At 38.9% G+C, this 16,865-nt stretch overlaps 1 protein-coding gene across 21 annotated transcripts in view; it reads left to right on the top strand.

Annotated features, from left to right (window-relative positions):
• The window catches only part of RALGAPA1 (Ral GTPase activating protein catalytic subunit alpha 1), a 289,470-nt gene that overhangs the window by 225,753 nt on the left and 46,852 nt on the right, over positions 1-16,865 (top strand). For 17 of the 21 annotated variants that reach the window (XR_013521153.1, XR_013521149.1, XR_013521152.1 and 14 more), the window contains one exon: positions 612-767. Coding sequence is in view for 12 of the 21 variants with exons in the window: in XM_078334789.1 (XP_078190915.1) it covers positions 612-767 (156 nt within the window). In the remaining 9 variants the exon portion in view is untranslated. Of the gene's footprint in view, positions 1-611; positions 768-2,115; positions 2,229-16,865 lie in introns of those variants that run through there. The other 4 variants (XR_013521150.1, XR_013521148.1, XR_004729827.3 and 1 more) reach the window with 2 other exon arrangements.

Raw genomic sequence — 16,865 nt, 5'->3', positions numbered from 1 at the left:
TTTGTATTTTTTAGTAGAGATGGGGGTTTCGCCATCTTGGCCAGGCTGGTGTCAAACTCCTGACTTCATGATCCACCTGCCTCAGCCTCCCAAAGTGCTGGGATTACAGGTGTGAGCCACTATGCCTGGCCATTAACTCTTACTAATTAGAGATCCTTATATCTTAAAAAATACCAGTACAGGCCAGGTGCGGTGGCTCACACCTGTAATCCCAGCATTTTAGGAGGCCGAGGCAGGCAGATCAACTGAGGTTGGGAGTTAGAGACCAGCCTGAACAACATGGAGAAACCTCGTTTCTACTAAAAATATAAAATTAGCTGGGCATCGTGGCACATGCCTGTCATCCCAGCTACTTGGGAGGCAAAGGTTGCAGTGAACCAAGATCACACCATTGCACTCCAGCCTGGGCAACAAAAGCGAAACTCCGTCTCAAAAAAAAGCAAAAAAAAAAAACCAGTACAAATCCATTCTAACAATTCTAGATTAAGTTGGTTGATAACATGCAAAAGACTTCATTATCAATTTTTTTCTTAAGCAAGAAGTTTGAGTCTTTCTCAATAGTATGTTTAAGTTTTGTTTGATTAATTTATGTGGTTCTTCATTGCTTCTAGGTAAATCTTACAAACCATTGTGGTTTTATGGGAGGACTACAAAAAAACAAAAGCACTGGATTGACCACTCCATATTTTGCTACCTCTACAGTAGAAGTAATATTTCATGTATCAACAAGAATGCCTTCTGATTCTGATGATTCTTTGACAAAAAAAGTAAGTGCTGAGAAGTGCTTTCAAGTTAAAATGCTCATAATTGAAGCAATTAATACATAAAATACATAAGAAAGAGGTTGAATTGATAAAGCACTGTTTCTGGGTATAGTACACCACTCCACCCAATGCTGTCTTGAAAATGGAGTGGTTGTACAGCAAACTATGTTTTTCTTAAGGAACAAGATATGGTTAAAGATTGCAGTCTTTTTTAAAAATAAATTTTATTGTGCATATTTAGGGTTTACAACATGATGTGGGATACATATATATAATAAAATGGTTACTATGGTGAATGAAATGAACATATCTATCATCTCACATAGTTACTTTTTTGTGTATGAAAAGAGCAGCTAAAAATCTACTTAACAAAATCCCAAATACCGTACAATTTTCATTGTACATTAATTCTCTAGACTTGTTCATCTTACATATCTGTTACTTTTTATCCTTGATCTCTGTGTCCCCATTTCCTACCCCACTCCACCCCTGGTAACCACTGTCTTGTTCTCTATCTCTGTATATTTTCTCCATTATTTTTTTTTATTTCACATATAAGTGATATCTTATAATATTTTTCTTTCTGTGTCTGGCTTATTTCACTTAGGACACATAATGTCCCTCCAGGGCCATTCATGTGTAGCAAGAGGCAGAATCTCCTTTTTAACATTGAATAATATTTCGTTGTATGCATATATACCACATTTTATCAATTTGTCCATTGATGGACAGTTTTGGTTATCTTCATTATTGTGAATAATACAGAAACGAAATAGGAATGTAGATATCCTGAGGAGGTGGTCGTTTCATCTCTTTTGAGTATATGCCCAGAAAAAGGATTCCTGGGTCAAATGATAGTTCTGCTTTTAATTTCTTTAAGAACCTTATTACTTTTTCTTTTTCATAATTGCTGTATCAAGCTACATTCCTACCAACAGTGTATTAGTGTTCCCCGTTCTCCACATCCTTACCAGTGTTAGTTGTGTCTTGCCTTTTTGGCAATAGCATTCCAATGAGTATAAAGTGATATCACATAGTGGTTTTGATTTGAATTTCTGTGATGATTAATGTGATTGCTGAGTACCTTTTTATATACCAGTTCACCATTTTTATGTCTTTGAATAAATGTCGGTTTAGGTCCTTGGCCCAGTTTTTAATCAGGTTATTTGTTTTTCTGCTATTGACTTAAAAGACCCTTATAAATTTTAGATATTAATCCCTTAATAGATAGGGGGTTTGCAAATATGTTTTCCCTCTCTAGGGTGCCTTTTCATTTTATTGATGATTACCTTTGTTCTGCAGAAGCTTTTTAGTTTTATGTAGTACCATCTATTTATTTTTGCATTTGTAGCCTGAGCTTTTGGTGTGATGTCCAGAAAAATCATTGCCAAGGCCAGTGTCAAGGAGCTTTTCTTCTATGTCCTCTTCTGGGTTTCATCTCTTACATTTTGGTCTTTTCTCCATGTAAGTTGATTTTTGTGTGTGGTGTAAGATAAGGATCCAGATTTATTCTTTTTCAGGTGGAAATGCCATTTTCCCCAGACCATGTTGAGGAGACTATCCTTTCCCTATTGGTCTTCTTGGTGCCCTTGTCAAAAATTAGTTTACTGTATATGTTTGGATTTATTTCTGGGATCTCTGTTATGTTCCCCTGGTATATGTTTCTGTTTTTATTGCCAGTTCCATACCATTTTGATGACTGTAGCTTTGTAATATAATATTTATTTATATATGTATTTTTGAGATAGTATCTCACTCTTTCAACCAGGCTGGAATGCAGTGGTGCAATCTCAGTTCACCGTAGCCTCAATCTCTGGGCTCTAGTGATTCTCTCTCAGCTTCCTGAGTAGCTGGAACTACAGGCACACGCCACCATCCTGGCTAGTTTATGTATTTTTGGAAGAGATGGGGTTTTGCCATTTTTCCCAGGTTGGTCTCAAACTTTTGGGCTCAAGCAATCCTCCCTCTTCAGCCTCCAAAAGTGCTGGGACTACAGGTATAAGCCACTGTGCCTAGACTGTAATATAATTTTAAAGCAGGGAATATGATGCCTCTCTGTGTTTTTTTCTGTTTAGCTTTGGCTATGTGATGGGTTTTTTTTGTGGTTCCATATGTATTTTAGAATTGATTTTTCTATTTCTGTGAAAAATGCCATTGGAGTTTTTATGGGGATCCATTAAATTTGTGTATTTCTTTGGATATTATGAACATTTAACAATATTCTTTCAATCCAAGATATCCTTCCATTTCATTGCATATTAAATTTTCATCATCAATGTTTCATAGTTTTCAGAGTACAAATCTTTTACCACCTTGGTTAATTTATTTCTAAGTATGTTTTATGCTGTCATAAGTAGGGTTGTTTTCTTGATTTTTCAGTTAAGTCATAATCTGTGTATAGAAATGCTGGCAAATTTTGTATGTTGATTTTTGTATTCTGCACCATTACTGAATTCATTTGTTAGTTGTAACATTGTTTTTGTGGACTCTCTGGAGCTTTCTACATAGTAGATCATGTTATCTGCAAATTAAGATAATTTCACTTTTTCTGTTCTGATTTGGATGTCTTACATTTCCGTTTCTTGTCTGATTGCTCCTGCTAGTACTTCCAGTACTGTCTTGAATAAATGCAGCAAAAGTGGGCATCCTTGCCTTGTATCCAATATTAATAGAAAAGCTTTCAGTTTTTCCCCATCGGTATAATGTTAGTGATGGGTTTTTTATATGTTACCTTTATTGTGTTGAGGAACTTTCTTTCTATACCTAAACTGTCAAGAGTTTTACCTAAAAAATGATGTTGGACTTTAACGCTTTTTCTGTATCAATTGAGATGATCACATAATCACATAGTTTTTAACTTTTATTCTGCTAATGTGATATGTCACATCGATTGATTTGTGTATGTTAAATTAGCCTTTCATGCCAGGGATAAATCCCACTTGATCTTGATATATAATCTTTTTGATATGTTGTTGGATTGATTCAGTTTGCTAATATTTTATTGAGGATTTTTGCATCAGTGTTTATCAGAGAAATTAATCTGTGTTTTTCCTTCCTTCTGGTATCTATGTGTAGCTTAGGGATCAAGGAGATGCTGGCTCTATAAAATGTGTTTGGAAGTATTCCCTCTTACTCTGTTTTTTGGAAGTTTAAATATTGATAGTAATTCTTCAAATGTTTGGTAGAATTCAGATGTGAAGCTGTCTAGTCCTGGGTTTTTTGTTGAAGACTTTTAATTAATTCTTCGGTCTCATTGTTACTGTTCTTTTCAAGCCTTCCATTTCTTCCTGATTCAATTTTGGTAGGCGGTTTTCTTCTAGAAATTTATCCATTTCCTATAGGTTATCCAATTTGTTGGCATACAGTTGTTCATAATAGTCTCTTTTACGATCCTTTTTTTTTTCCTTTCTGAAGTGTCTCTTGTAATGTTTCCACTTTCATTTCTGATTGGTTACAGTCTTAACAAAGGATTTACCTTCAAGAAAATAGGGATATATTAGTCTGTTTTCACACTGCTGTAAAGATACTACCTGAGTCCCAAAGGATTATAAAACATTCAGTTATAAAGACATACACAACATATGTTTATTGCAGCACTGTTTACAATAGGAAAGACTTGGAACCAACCCAAATGCCCATCAGTGATAGACTGGATAAAGAAAATGTGACATATATACACGATGGAATACTATGCAGCCATAAAAAAGCCATGTCCCTTTGCAGGGATGTGGATGAAGCTGTAAACCATCATTCTCAGCAAACTGACACAAGAACAGAAAACCAAACATCGCATGTTCTCATTCATAAGTGGGTGTTGAACAATGAGAACACATGGACACAAGAAGAGGAACATCACACACCAGGGCCAGTCAAGGGGTTGGGGAGAGGTGCTAAGGGAGGGATAGCAAGGATAGCAAGGGGTTGGGGGGGTTGGGAGGAATAACATTAGGAGAAATACCTAATTTAGATGATGGGGGGATGGATGCAGCAAACCACCATGACACGTGTATACCTATGTAACCTGAACAATCTGCACATGTACCCCAGAACTTAAAGTATAACAAAAACATAAAGGATGGGCGTGGTGGCTCATGCCTGTAATCACAGCACTTGGGGAGGCCAAGGTGGGTGGATCACCTGAGGTCAGGCGTTCGAGACCAACCTGACCAACATGGTGAAACCCCATCTCTAAAATAAATAAATAAATAAATAAATAAATAAATAAATAAATAAATAAAATTAAAAAGATACTACCTGAGTCTGGGTAATTTGTAAACAAAAGAGGTTTAATTGACTCACAGTTCTGCATGGCTGGAAAGGCCTCAGGAAACTTACAATTGTGGCAGAAAGCAAAGAGGAAGCAGCAAGGCATGTCTTACATGGCTGCAGGCAAGAGAGCAAACAAAGGGGAAGTGCCACACTTTAAAACTATCAGCTCTCATGAGAACTCATTCATAAGAACAGCACAGGGATACCTTCATCATAATCCAGTCACCTCCCACCAGGTTCCCTCCCTTGACACATGTGGATTACAGTATGAAATGAGATTTAGTCAGGGACACAGAGCCAAACCATATCAAGGAATATAACAAATTAAAAGATTTCTGTGTTTGTTTACATTGGTAGAATGATATTTCTTTTTTTTTTTTAATTGCATTTTAGGTTTTGGGGTACATGTGAAGAACATACAAGATAGTTGCATAGGTACACACGTGGCAGTGTGATTTGCTGCCTTCCTCCCCTTCACCTGCATCTGGCATTTCTCCCGATGCGATCTCTCCCCAGCTCCCCACCCCCTGCTGTCCCTCCCCTATTCCCCCCAACAGACCCCAGTGTGTAGTGTTCCCCTCCCAGTGTCCACGTGTTCTCATTGTTCAACACCCGCCTGTGAGTGAGAACCTGCGGTATTTCATTTTCTCTTCTTGTGTCAGTTTGCTGAGAATGATGGTCTCCAGGTTCATCCATGTCCCCACAAAGGACATGAACTCATCGTTTCTGATGGCTGCAAATTTTGTATGTTGCTTTTTGTGGTGTATATGTGCCACATTTTCCCTGTCCAGTCTGTCATCGATGGGCATTTGGGTTGGTTCCAGGTCTTTGCTATTGTAAACAGTGCTGCAATGAACATTCATGTGCATGTGTCCTTATAGTAGAAAGATTTATAATCCTTTGGATATATACCCAGTAATGGGATTGCTGGGTCAAATGGAATTTCTATTTCTAGGTCCTTGAGGAATTGCCACACTATCTTCCACAATGGTTGAACTAATTTACACTCCCACCAGCAGTGTAAAAGTGTTCCTATTTCTCCACATCCTCCCCAGCATCTGTTGTCTCCAGATTTTTTAATGATCGCCATTCTAATTGGTGTGAGATGGTATTTCAATGTAGTTTTGATTTGCATTTCTCTAATGACCAGTGATGATGAGCATTTTTTCATATGTTTGTTGGCCTCATGTATGTCTTCTTTTGTAAAGTGTCTCTTCATATCCTTTGCCCACTTTTGAATGGGTATATTTGTTTTTTGCTTGTGAATCTGTTTTAGTTCTTTATAAATTCTGGATATCAGCCCTTTGTCAGAGGGGTAAACTGCAAAAATTTTTTCCCATTCTGTTGGTTGCCGATTCACTCTAATGACTGTTTCTTTTTTTTTTTTTTTTTAATTTTTTATTGGATTTTAGGTTTTGGGGTACATGAGCAGAGCATGTAAGACAGTTGCGTAGGAACACACATGGCAGTGTGCTTTTCTTTCCTTCTCCCCTTCACCCACATTTGGCATTTCTCCCCAGGCTATCCCTCCCCACCTCCCCCTCCCACTGGCCCTCCCCTTTTCCCCCAAATAGACCCCAGTGTTTAGTACTCCCCTTTCTGTGTCCATGTGTTCTCATTTTTCATCACCCACCTATGAGTGAGAATATGCGGTGTTTCATTTTCTGTTGTTGTGTCAGTTTGCTGAGGATGACGTTCTCCAGATTCATCCATGTCCCTACAAACGACACAAACTCATCATTTCTGATTGCTGCATAATATTCCATGGTGTATATGTGCCACATTTTCCCAATCCAGTCTATTATCAATGGGCATTTTGGTTGATTCCAGGTCTTTGCTATTGTAAACAGTGCTGCAATGAACATTCGTGTACATGTGTCCTTATAGTAGAACGATTTATAGTCTTTTGGATATATACCCAGTAATGGGATTGCTGGGTCAAATGGAATTTCTATTTCTAAGGCCTTGAGGAATCGCCACACTGTCTTCCACGATGGTTGAACTAATTTACACTCCCACCAACAGTGTAAAAGTGTTCCTTTTTCTCCACATCCTCTCCAGCATCTGTTGTCTCCAGATTTTTTAATGATCGCCCATCTAACTGGCGTGAGATGGTATCTCAATGTGGTTTTGATTTGCATCTCTCTGATGACCAGTGACGATGAGCATTTTTTCATATGATTGTTGGCCTCGTATATGTCTTCTTTCGTAAAGTGTCTGTTCATATCCTTTGCCCACTTTTGAATAGGCTTGTTTGTTTTTTTCCTGTAAATCCGTTTGAGTTCTTTGTAAATTCTGGATATCAGCCTGTTGTCTGATGGGTAAACTGCAAAAATTTTTTCCCATTCTGTTGGTTGCCGATCCACTCTAGTGACTGTTTCTTTTGCCGTGCAGAAGCTGTGGAGTTTCATTAGGTCCCGTTTGTCTATTTTGGCTTTTGTTGCCAATGCTTTTGGTGTTTTGTTCATAAAGTCCTTGGCTACTCCTGTGCCCTGGATAGTTTTGCCTAGATTTCCTTCTAGGGTTTTTATGGTGCCATGTCTTATGTTTAAGTCTTTAATCCATCTGGAGTTAATTTTAGTGTAAGGTGTCAGGAAGGGGTCCAGTTTCTGCTTTCTACACATGGCTAGCCAGTTTTCCCAACACCATTTGTTAAACAGGGAATCCTTTCCCCCTTGCTTGTTTTTGTCAGGTTTATCAAAGATTGTATAGTTGTAGATATGTTGTGTTGCCTCCGGTGCCTCTGGTTTGTTTCATTGGTCTATATCTCTGTTTTGGTACCAGTACCATGCTGTTTTGATTACTGTAGCCTTGTAGTATAGTTTGAAATCCGGTAGTGTGATGCCCCCCGCTGTGTTCTTTTTGCTTAGAATTGACTTGGCTATGCGGGCTCTCTTTTGGTTCCATATGAAGTTCATGGTGGTTTTTTCCAGTTCTGTGAAGAAAGTCAATGGTAGCTTGATGGGGAGAGCATTGATTCTGTAAATTACTTTGGGCAGTATAGCCATTTTCACGATATTAATTCTTCCTAACCATGAACATGGAATGTTTCTCCATCTGTTTGTGTCCTCTCTTATTTCGTTGAGCAGTGGTTTGTAGTTCTCCTTGAAGAGGTCCCTTATGTTCCTTGTGAGTTGTATTCCAAGGTATTTTATTCTTTTTGTAGCAATTGTGAATGGCAGTTCATTCTTGATTTGGCTTTCTTTAAGTCTGTTATTGGTGTAGACAAATGCTTGTGATTTTTGCACATTGATTTTATATCCTGAGACTTTGCTGAAGTTGCTTATCAGTTTCAGGAGATTCTGGGCTGAGACGATGGGGTCTTCTAGATATACTATCATGTTGTCTGCAAATAGAGACAATTTGGCTTCCTCCTTTCCTATTTGAATACACTTTATCTCTTTTTCTTGCCTGATTGCTCTGGCTAGAACGTCCAGTACAATATTGAATAGGAGTGGTGAGAGAGGGCATCCTTGTCTAGTGCTGGATTTCAAAGGGAATGCTTCCAGTTTTTGCCCATTCAGTATGATATTGGCTATTGGTTTGTCATGAATAGCTTTTATTACTTTGAGATATGTTCCATCAATGCCGAGTTTATTGAGGGTTTTTAGCATAAAGGGCTATTGAATTTTGTCAAAGGCCTTCTCTGCATCAATTGAGATAATCATGTGGTTTTTGTCTTTGGTTCTGTTTATGCAGTGAATTACATTTATAGACTTGCGTATGTTGAACCAGCCTTGCATCCCCGGGATGAATCCTGCTTGATCATGGTGGACAAGCTTTTTGATGTGCTGTTGCAATCAGCTTGCCATTATTTTATTGAAGATTTTGCATCTTATGTTCATCATGGATATTGGCCTGAAGTTTTCTTTTCTTGTTGTCTCTGCCGGGTTTTGGTATCAGGATGATGTTGGTCTCATAAAATGATTTGGGAAGGATTTCCTCTTTTTGGATTATTTGGAATAGTTTCAGAAGGAAGGGTAACAGTTCCTCTTTGTTTGTCTGGTAGAATTTGGCTGTGAACCCATCTGGACCTGGGCTTTTTTTGTGTGGTAGGCTCTTAATTGCTGCCTGAACTTCAGATCTTGTTATTGGTCTATTCAGGGTTTCGACTTATTCCTGGGTAAGGCTTGGGAGGATGCAAGTGTCCAGGAATTTATCCATTTCTTCCAGGTTTACTAGTTTATATGCATAGAGTTGTTTGTAATATTCTCTGATGATGGTTTAAATTTCTGTGGGATCCATGGTGATTTTCCCTTTATTGTTTTTTATTGCATCTATTTGGTTATTCTCTCTTTTCTTTTTTATTAATCTGTCTAGTGGTCTGTCTATTTTGTTGACCTTTTCATAAAAGCAGCTCCTGGATTTATGGATTTTTTGAAGGGTTTTTTGTATCTCTGTCTCCTTAAATTCTGCTCTGATCTTAGTTATTTCTTGTCTTCTGCTTGGTTTTGAGGTTTTTTGATTTTGCTCCTCCAGCTCATTCAATTTTGACGATAGGGTGTCAATTTTGGATCTCTCCACTCTTCTCATTGGGCACGTATTGCTGTATGTTTTCCTCTAGAAACTGCTTTAAATGTGTCCCAGCGATTCTGATATGTTGTGTCTTTGTTCTCATTAGTTTCGAAGAACTTCTTTATTTCTGCCTTCATTTCATTCATTGTTTATCCAATCAACATTCAAGAGCCAGTTGTTCAGTTTCCATGAAGCTGTGCGGTTCTGAGTTAGTTTCTGAATTCTGAGTTCTAACTTGATTGCACTGTGGTCTGAGAGACTGTTTGTTATGATTTCCGTTCTTTTGCATTTGCTGAGGAGTGATTTACTTCCAATTATGTGGTCAATTTTAGAGTAGGTGTGATGTGGTGCTGAGAAGAATGTATATTCTGTGGATTTGGGGTGGAGAGTTCTGTAAATGTCTATCAGGTTTGCTTGTTCCCGGTCTGAGTTCAAGTCCTGGATATCCTTGTTAATTTTCTGTCTGGTTGATCTGTCTAATATTGACAATGGGGTGTTAACATCTCCCACTATTATTGTGTGGGAGTCTAAGTCTCTTTGTAAGTCATTAAGAACTTCCCTTATATATCTGGGTGCTCCTGTATTTGGTCCATACATATTTAGGATTGTTAGTTCTTCTTGTTTATCGAATCTTTTACCATTATGTAATGTCCTCCTTTGTCTCTTTTGATCTTTGTTGCTTTAAAGCCTATTTTATCAGAGACGAGAATTGCAACTCCTGCTTTTTTTTGCTCTCCATTTGCTTGGTAAATCTTCCGCCATCCCTTTATTTTGAGCCTATGTGTATCCTTGCATGTGAGGTGGGTTTCCTGGATACAGCACACTGCTGGGTTTTGGCTTTTTATCCAATTTGCCAGTCTGTGTCTTTTGATTCGTGCATTTGGCTCCTTTATATTTAGGGTTAATATTGTTGTGTGTGAATTTGATACTGCCATTTTGATGCTAGCTGGCTGTTTTGCCCATCAGTTGATGCGGATTCTTCATTTTGTTGATGCTCTTTAGCATTTGGTATGTGTTTGGAATGGCTGGTACCGGTTGTTCCTTTCTATGTGTAGTGCCTCTTTCAGGAGCTCTTGTAGAGCAGGCCTGGTGGTGACAAAATCTCTGAGTACTTGCTTGTTTGCAAAGGATTTTATTTTTCCTTCAGTTATGAAGCTCAGTTTGGCTGGATATGAAATTCTGGGTTGAAAGTCCTTTTCTTTAAGAATGTTAAATATTGTCCCCACTCTCTTCTGGCTTGTAGGGTTTCTGCTGAGAGATCTGCTGTGAGTCTGATGGGCTTCCCTTTGTGGGTGACCCGACCTTTCTCTCTGGCTACCCTTAGCATTTTCTCCTTCATTTCAACCCTGGTGAATATTACGATTATGTGCCTTGGTGTTGCTCTTCTTGAGGAATATCTTTGTGGTGTTCTGTATATTTCCTGGAATTGAATATAGGCCTGCCTTGCTAGGTTGGGGAAGTTTTCCTGGATAATATCCTGAAGAGTATTTTCTAGCTTGGATTCATTCTCTTCGTCACATTCAGGTACACTTATCAAACACAGATTAGGTCTCTTCACATAGTCCCACATTTCTTAGAGACTTTGTTCTTTCCTTTTTGCGCTTTTTTCTGTAATCTTGCCTTCTTGTTTTATTTCATTGAGTTGATCTTTGACCTCTGATATCCTTTCTTCTGCTTGGTCAATTTGGCTGTTGAAGTTTGTGTATGCTATGTGAAGTTCTCGTGTTGTGTTTTTCAGCTCCATCAATTCACTCATATTCCTCTCTAAGTTGTCCATTCTTGTTATCATTTCGTCAAATCTTTTTTCAAGGTTCTTAGCTTCTTTGCATTGAGTTAGAACATGTTCTTTTAACTCCCAGAAGTTTCTTATTACCCACCTTCTGAAGTCTGTTTTTGTCATTTCATCACACTCATTCTCCATCCAGCTTTGTTCCCTTGCTGGTGAGGGGTGTTATCTCTTGTAGGGGGAGAGGTGTTCTGGTTTCAGGTGTTTTCCTCCTTTTTGCGCTGGTTTCTTCCCACCTTTTGTATTTATCCGCCTGTCGTCTGTGTAGTTGCTGATTTTCAGGTTGGGTCTCTGAGTGGATGTCCAGTTTGTTGATGATGAAGTTATTTCTGTTTCTTAGTTTTCTTTCTAATAGTCTGACCCCTCTGCTTTAGGACTGCTGAGGTCCACTCCAGGCCCTGCTTGCCTGGGGATCACCTGCAGGAACTGCAGAACAGTGAGGGTTGCTACCAGTTTTTTCTTCTGCTCTTTGTCCCAGAATGATGCCCGCCAAATGTCAGTCTGATCAGTCCTTTGTGAGGTGACTCTTTGGACATATGGGGGTCAGGAAGCTGCTTGAGGAGACAGTCTGTTCTTTATAGGAGCTCAACTGCTGAGCTGTGAGCTCCATTGTTTATTCAGAGCTCTTAGGCAGGTACGTTTAAGTCTGCCGCAGCAGAACTCATAAACCCCCTTTTTTTTTTCCAGGTGCTCTGTCCCGGGGAGTTAGGCCTTTATTTATGAGTATCCGTTGTGCAGCTGCCTTTTTTTTTCAGGGTGCCCTTCCCAGCAAGGAGGCAGCATAGTCACTGTCTGCCTGCAGAGGCTTTGCTGAGCTGCTGTGGGCTCCACCCTGCCGCCCTGTGAACTTCCCTGCAGTCCTGTTTATATGGGTGTGGTTAGAATTGTCTCGGCAATGGTGGCCTGCCTCTGGTGGCCCGCCTCTGTAATTGCGGACTCTCTCTGTTATGTCGGATTGCCTTGGCAACGGCAGGCTGCCTCAGCAATAGTGGACTACCTCTGTAGGGATGGAGTGCCTTGGTAATGGCAGACGCCCCTCCCCCACCAAACTGCATTGTCCTGGGTTCAGCTGTGCTTGTCATGAAACTCTCAGCCCTGAGTGTTTCCAATTGCTGTTTTTTGTTTGTTTGTTTTTGTGGGGGTGGGACCTGCGAGCCTGATCATCTGCTCCCTGTCCCAGAGCCTTTTTTTTTAAGTTGAACAGTTGACTCTCTCTCAGGTGTTCCAGTCGCCTGCTGAAAGGGCGCCAGGATCTGTGTGATTTCCCATGCGGCGACCCACTGCACTGGCTGAAACAACGGCACTGCCCGGGAATCTCCTGGCCTGGCTCCCTGTTTCAGACCTGTTTAATCAGATGAATGGGCAAATCTGCCTTCTCAGAGCTCCAATTGCCAGCTTAAAAAGGCAACCAGACCAGTGTATTTTTTACAGAGAGCTGCCGCGCCAGCCAAAACAGCTGTGCTGGCCAACACAGCTGCGCTGGCGACCCATGGGGTTCCTCTGCCTGGGACTCTCCTGGTCTGTGGGCAATAAAGATCAGTCTGGAAATGTGACATCCACTCACCCTCTGCGCCTTCACTGGGAGCTGCAATCCTGAGCTGCTCCTAAAGGGCCATCTTGGATCTTCTCCCTTCGGTAGAATGATATTTCAAGGCCCTTAGATATTTATGTTGATTGAGGGAAAGGAAAATAAAATAGAAGTTATTCCAGGCCAGGCATGGTGGCTTATCCCTGAAATTCCAGCACTTTGGCTGGAAGATTGCTTCAGCCGAAGAGTTTGAGACCAGCCTGGGTAACATAGCAAGACCCCCTACCAAAAATTTAAAAATTAGCCCGGCATGGTGGCATGTGCCTATAGTTCCAACTACTCAGGAGACTACTCTGGGAGGATTGCTTGAGCCTGGTATGTCCAGGCTACAGTGAGCCATGATCACACAACTATACTCCAACCTGGGTGACAAAGTAAGACATTGTCTCAAGAAAACATGTACATACATCCAAAGCACTTAAAATATAACATGCTGTATCACATACATTTGAGCTAAAACTAATATAACAAATAAGAGTTCTTTAGTTAAAATAAGTCTTGCTACCTTAGAATTTATAAGGGATATCATAGAATATTGATGGCACACTTAACTGTTAAAAAAATTTACACCACCATTTTGGTGTAGCTCACACAGCCATTGAAAAGTCTTTGTAGCTACAGAGATACCTTAGAGTACAGCTCTGAGTATACCTCAGAGTATACCTCATACATACAGCTGTATGTATTCAGTACAGCTCATACTTGGTTTTGTTAGTGAGAAACATTTTTATAAATGAAACTTTATCCAACGTTTCTGCTTTACCTCTTCCTTCTCCAATTTCTTCTGAGTCTGTTTGTTTTTCCTCCAGGGTTTTACTGAAAATCCTATCCTCAGTTTATCTAAAGCTGTTACTAAATTTAACCAGCTGAACATGATCAGCCATTTTACTTGATACTTTTTTGTCTGATATTAAATCTCTTCACACTTCACTAATAAGCTATGAAACAGGGCTGTTTAACATAGTCTCTTTAAAAGGAAGTTTAGGACTCTTTACAAATCTTTTGTAAGATTTGATTGACTACTGTATTGGTCTGTTTTCACATTGCTATAAAGAATACTGAGATTGGGTAATTCATAAAGAAAAGAGGTTTAATTGACTCATAGTTCCATGTGGCTGGGGAAGGCTCAGGAAACTTACAGTCATGGTGGACGGGGAAGCAGGAACATCTTACATGGTGGCAGGCAACAGAGAGTGTGAGCATGTGAAGTAGAAACTGTCAAACACTTATAAAACCATCAGATCTCATGAGAACTCATTACCACTACAACAGCATGATCCAATCACCCCCCACCATGTTCCTTCCTCAATACCCAGTGATTACAATTCAAGATAAGATTTGGTTAGGGACAGAATGCCAAACTGTGTGAGCTACTTTTTATGCCTTTTGTTTCCATTTTAGAATATTGTTACAAATTGCCTAATCAATGGGTAATAGCTAGGAAAACTAATATGTGGGTACTAATTAGAGTGCAATGAGTGGTGCAGGTAGTGGTAATTAATAAGTCTAGGGAAGCATATTCAATATGAAGTTTGCTGTAGAATTTTTTAGCATACGCTTTTTAGAAGTACAAGATGAGCCATGAATGCTGATAATAGTATATGATGTTAAATGGAATCAGAATAAAGTAAAGGTTCGTTAAAACTTCACATGAACCATTTTTTCTGTGAACTCATTTTAAATCTCTGTGAAAATAAATCATACCCAAATTAGAGGCAGTTGAAGTACAGTATAAAAAGATAAATAAGCCAGGCACAGTGGCTTACACTTGTAATCTCAGCACTTTGGAAGGATTGCTGGAGCCCAGGAGTTCGAGACCAGCCTGGGTAGCATAGTGACACCCTGTCCTTACCAAAAAAATTGGCCAAGCAAGGTGGTGTGTGCCTGTAGTCCCAGCTGTTTGGAGGCTAAGGTGGGAAGATTGCTTGAGTGCAGGTGTTTGTGGCTGCAGTGAACCAAGACTGCACCTCTACACTCCAGCCTCGGTGACAGAGTGAGACACTGTCTCAAAAATAAATAAGTAAGTAATTTTAATCATGGCTCCATGGATACAACTTTTAAACCCCAAAGTAGGGTCTAAAATTGATAGTATATTACTATTCTACTGTCCTACAATAGTGACTGTCTTAGTAATCGGTACCCTTTCTTTTCTTATATTTGTCTTTTTTAACCATTATTTATTTTTTAATTAATAAATTGAAATTGTGTATATTTATGGTATATAACACGTTTTGATATGTGTAAACATTGTGGAATAGCTAAATCAAGCTAGTTAAAATATGCATTAACTCCCATACCAGTTTTTCATTGTGAGAACACTTAAAATCTATTCTCTTAGCAATTCTCAAGTATACAGCATGTTGTTCTTAACTATAGTCATTATGGTGTGCAGTAACTCTCTTTAACTCATTCATCTTAACTGAAATTTTGTGTCCTTTGACCAGCTTCTTCTCCAATTTCATACTGTTCCCCATAAACATTGATTCCCTCCATTTAAGGAAAATGACATATGATGAAACCAATTGTATTTTATCATCAACCTTATAATGAAACTGTGAAGGAAATGACATTATTTGAAGGCCTACTGTTTGCTTAAAGTCACAGTTTCCAAGAACCTATTGATGACATTAAATGAGGACTTCCTGTGCTCCGTCTTTCTATGAGTTTAACTTCTTTAGATTCCACTTAAAAGTGAGATCATGCATTGTCTTTTTGTGCCTGGCTTACTTTACCTAACACAGTGTCCTCCAAGTTGATCCTTGTTTTTATAAATCACAGGATTTCGTTCTCTTTTGAGGTTGAATAGTGTTCCATTTTTTATATATACCACATTTTCTTTATCCATTCATCAACTGATGGATTCTTGATTGATTCCATATCCTGGTTATTGTGAATAAGGCTGCACTGAATGTGAGTGTAGATAATCTCTTTGACACACTGATTTCATTTTCTCTGGATACATACCCAGTAATGGGATTGCTGGATAATATGATAGTTCTAATTTTAAATTTCTTGAAGAACCCCCATACTGTTTTCCATAATGGTTGTACTAACTTAAATTCCTACCGCCTATGTGCCAAAGTCCCCTTTTCTTCACATCTTTGCCATTACGTTTTGTCTTTTTGGTAATAGCCATTCTAATAGGTGTGAGAGAGGATATCTCATCATGGTTTTAATTTGTAAAAATTAATAGTATCTTAGATTGCAAACCTAAGAGTGGAACAAAGTAGATTATTTTCTATTAAAATGCCTTTGTTATTAAAGAAAACTATGTCAGGATATTTTTACTTCACTATATTAAACTTGGTAATTACATGAGACTTGATACTTTATTCCTGTGACCTTTGTAGAAATGTCAAATAAGATACCTGTTTTCCTCAGAATAGGCACAAGACTCCTTAATTATTTTAAAAGGAAGCATTTGAAATGGATGTTTAACAATCCTTTATCATTGCAAATAAGACAAATTTTAGAGATGATAGCACCATTTAAGAATTGTTGGCCCTGCGCGGTTGCTTGCGCCCATAATCCCAACACTTTGGAAGGCCAAGGCCAGCGGATCGCAAGGCCAAGAGATTTCAACCATCCTGGCCAACATAGTGAAACCTCATCTGTACTAAAAATATAAAAATTAGCTGGGTGTGGTGGCACACACATGTAGTCCCAGCTATTCGGGAGGCTAAGGCAGGAAAATTGCTTGAACCTGGGAGGCAAAGGTTGCAGTGAGCTGAGATTGCACCACTGCACTGCAGCCTGGACAACAGAGTGAGACTATCTCAAAAAAAAAAAAAAAGAGTTGTTAAAGGGAGTTCTAATTAAACTTGTACTCTGAAATGGTGAAAATTTTATGCACTAAATTTATTAGAGATTAAGTTTATTTTAACCATTTTTGAAATCATTTTTAATAAATTCATTGACTTTAATTACTCTTACAGTGTTTTGC

This window comes from Callithrix jacchus, chromosome 8 (genome assembly GCF_049354715.1).
Source record: "Callithrix jacchus isolate 240 chromosome 8, calJac240_pri, whole genome shotgun sequence".
NCBI classification, from domain to species: domain Eukaryota; kingdom Metazoa; phylum Chordata; class Mammalia; order Primates; family Cebidae; genus Callithrix; species Callithrix jacchus.
The sequence above is the reverse complement of the archived record's forward strand: the minus strand, read 5'-3'. Positions and strand labels throughout refer to the sequence as shown.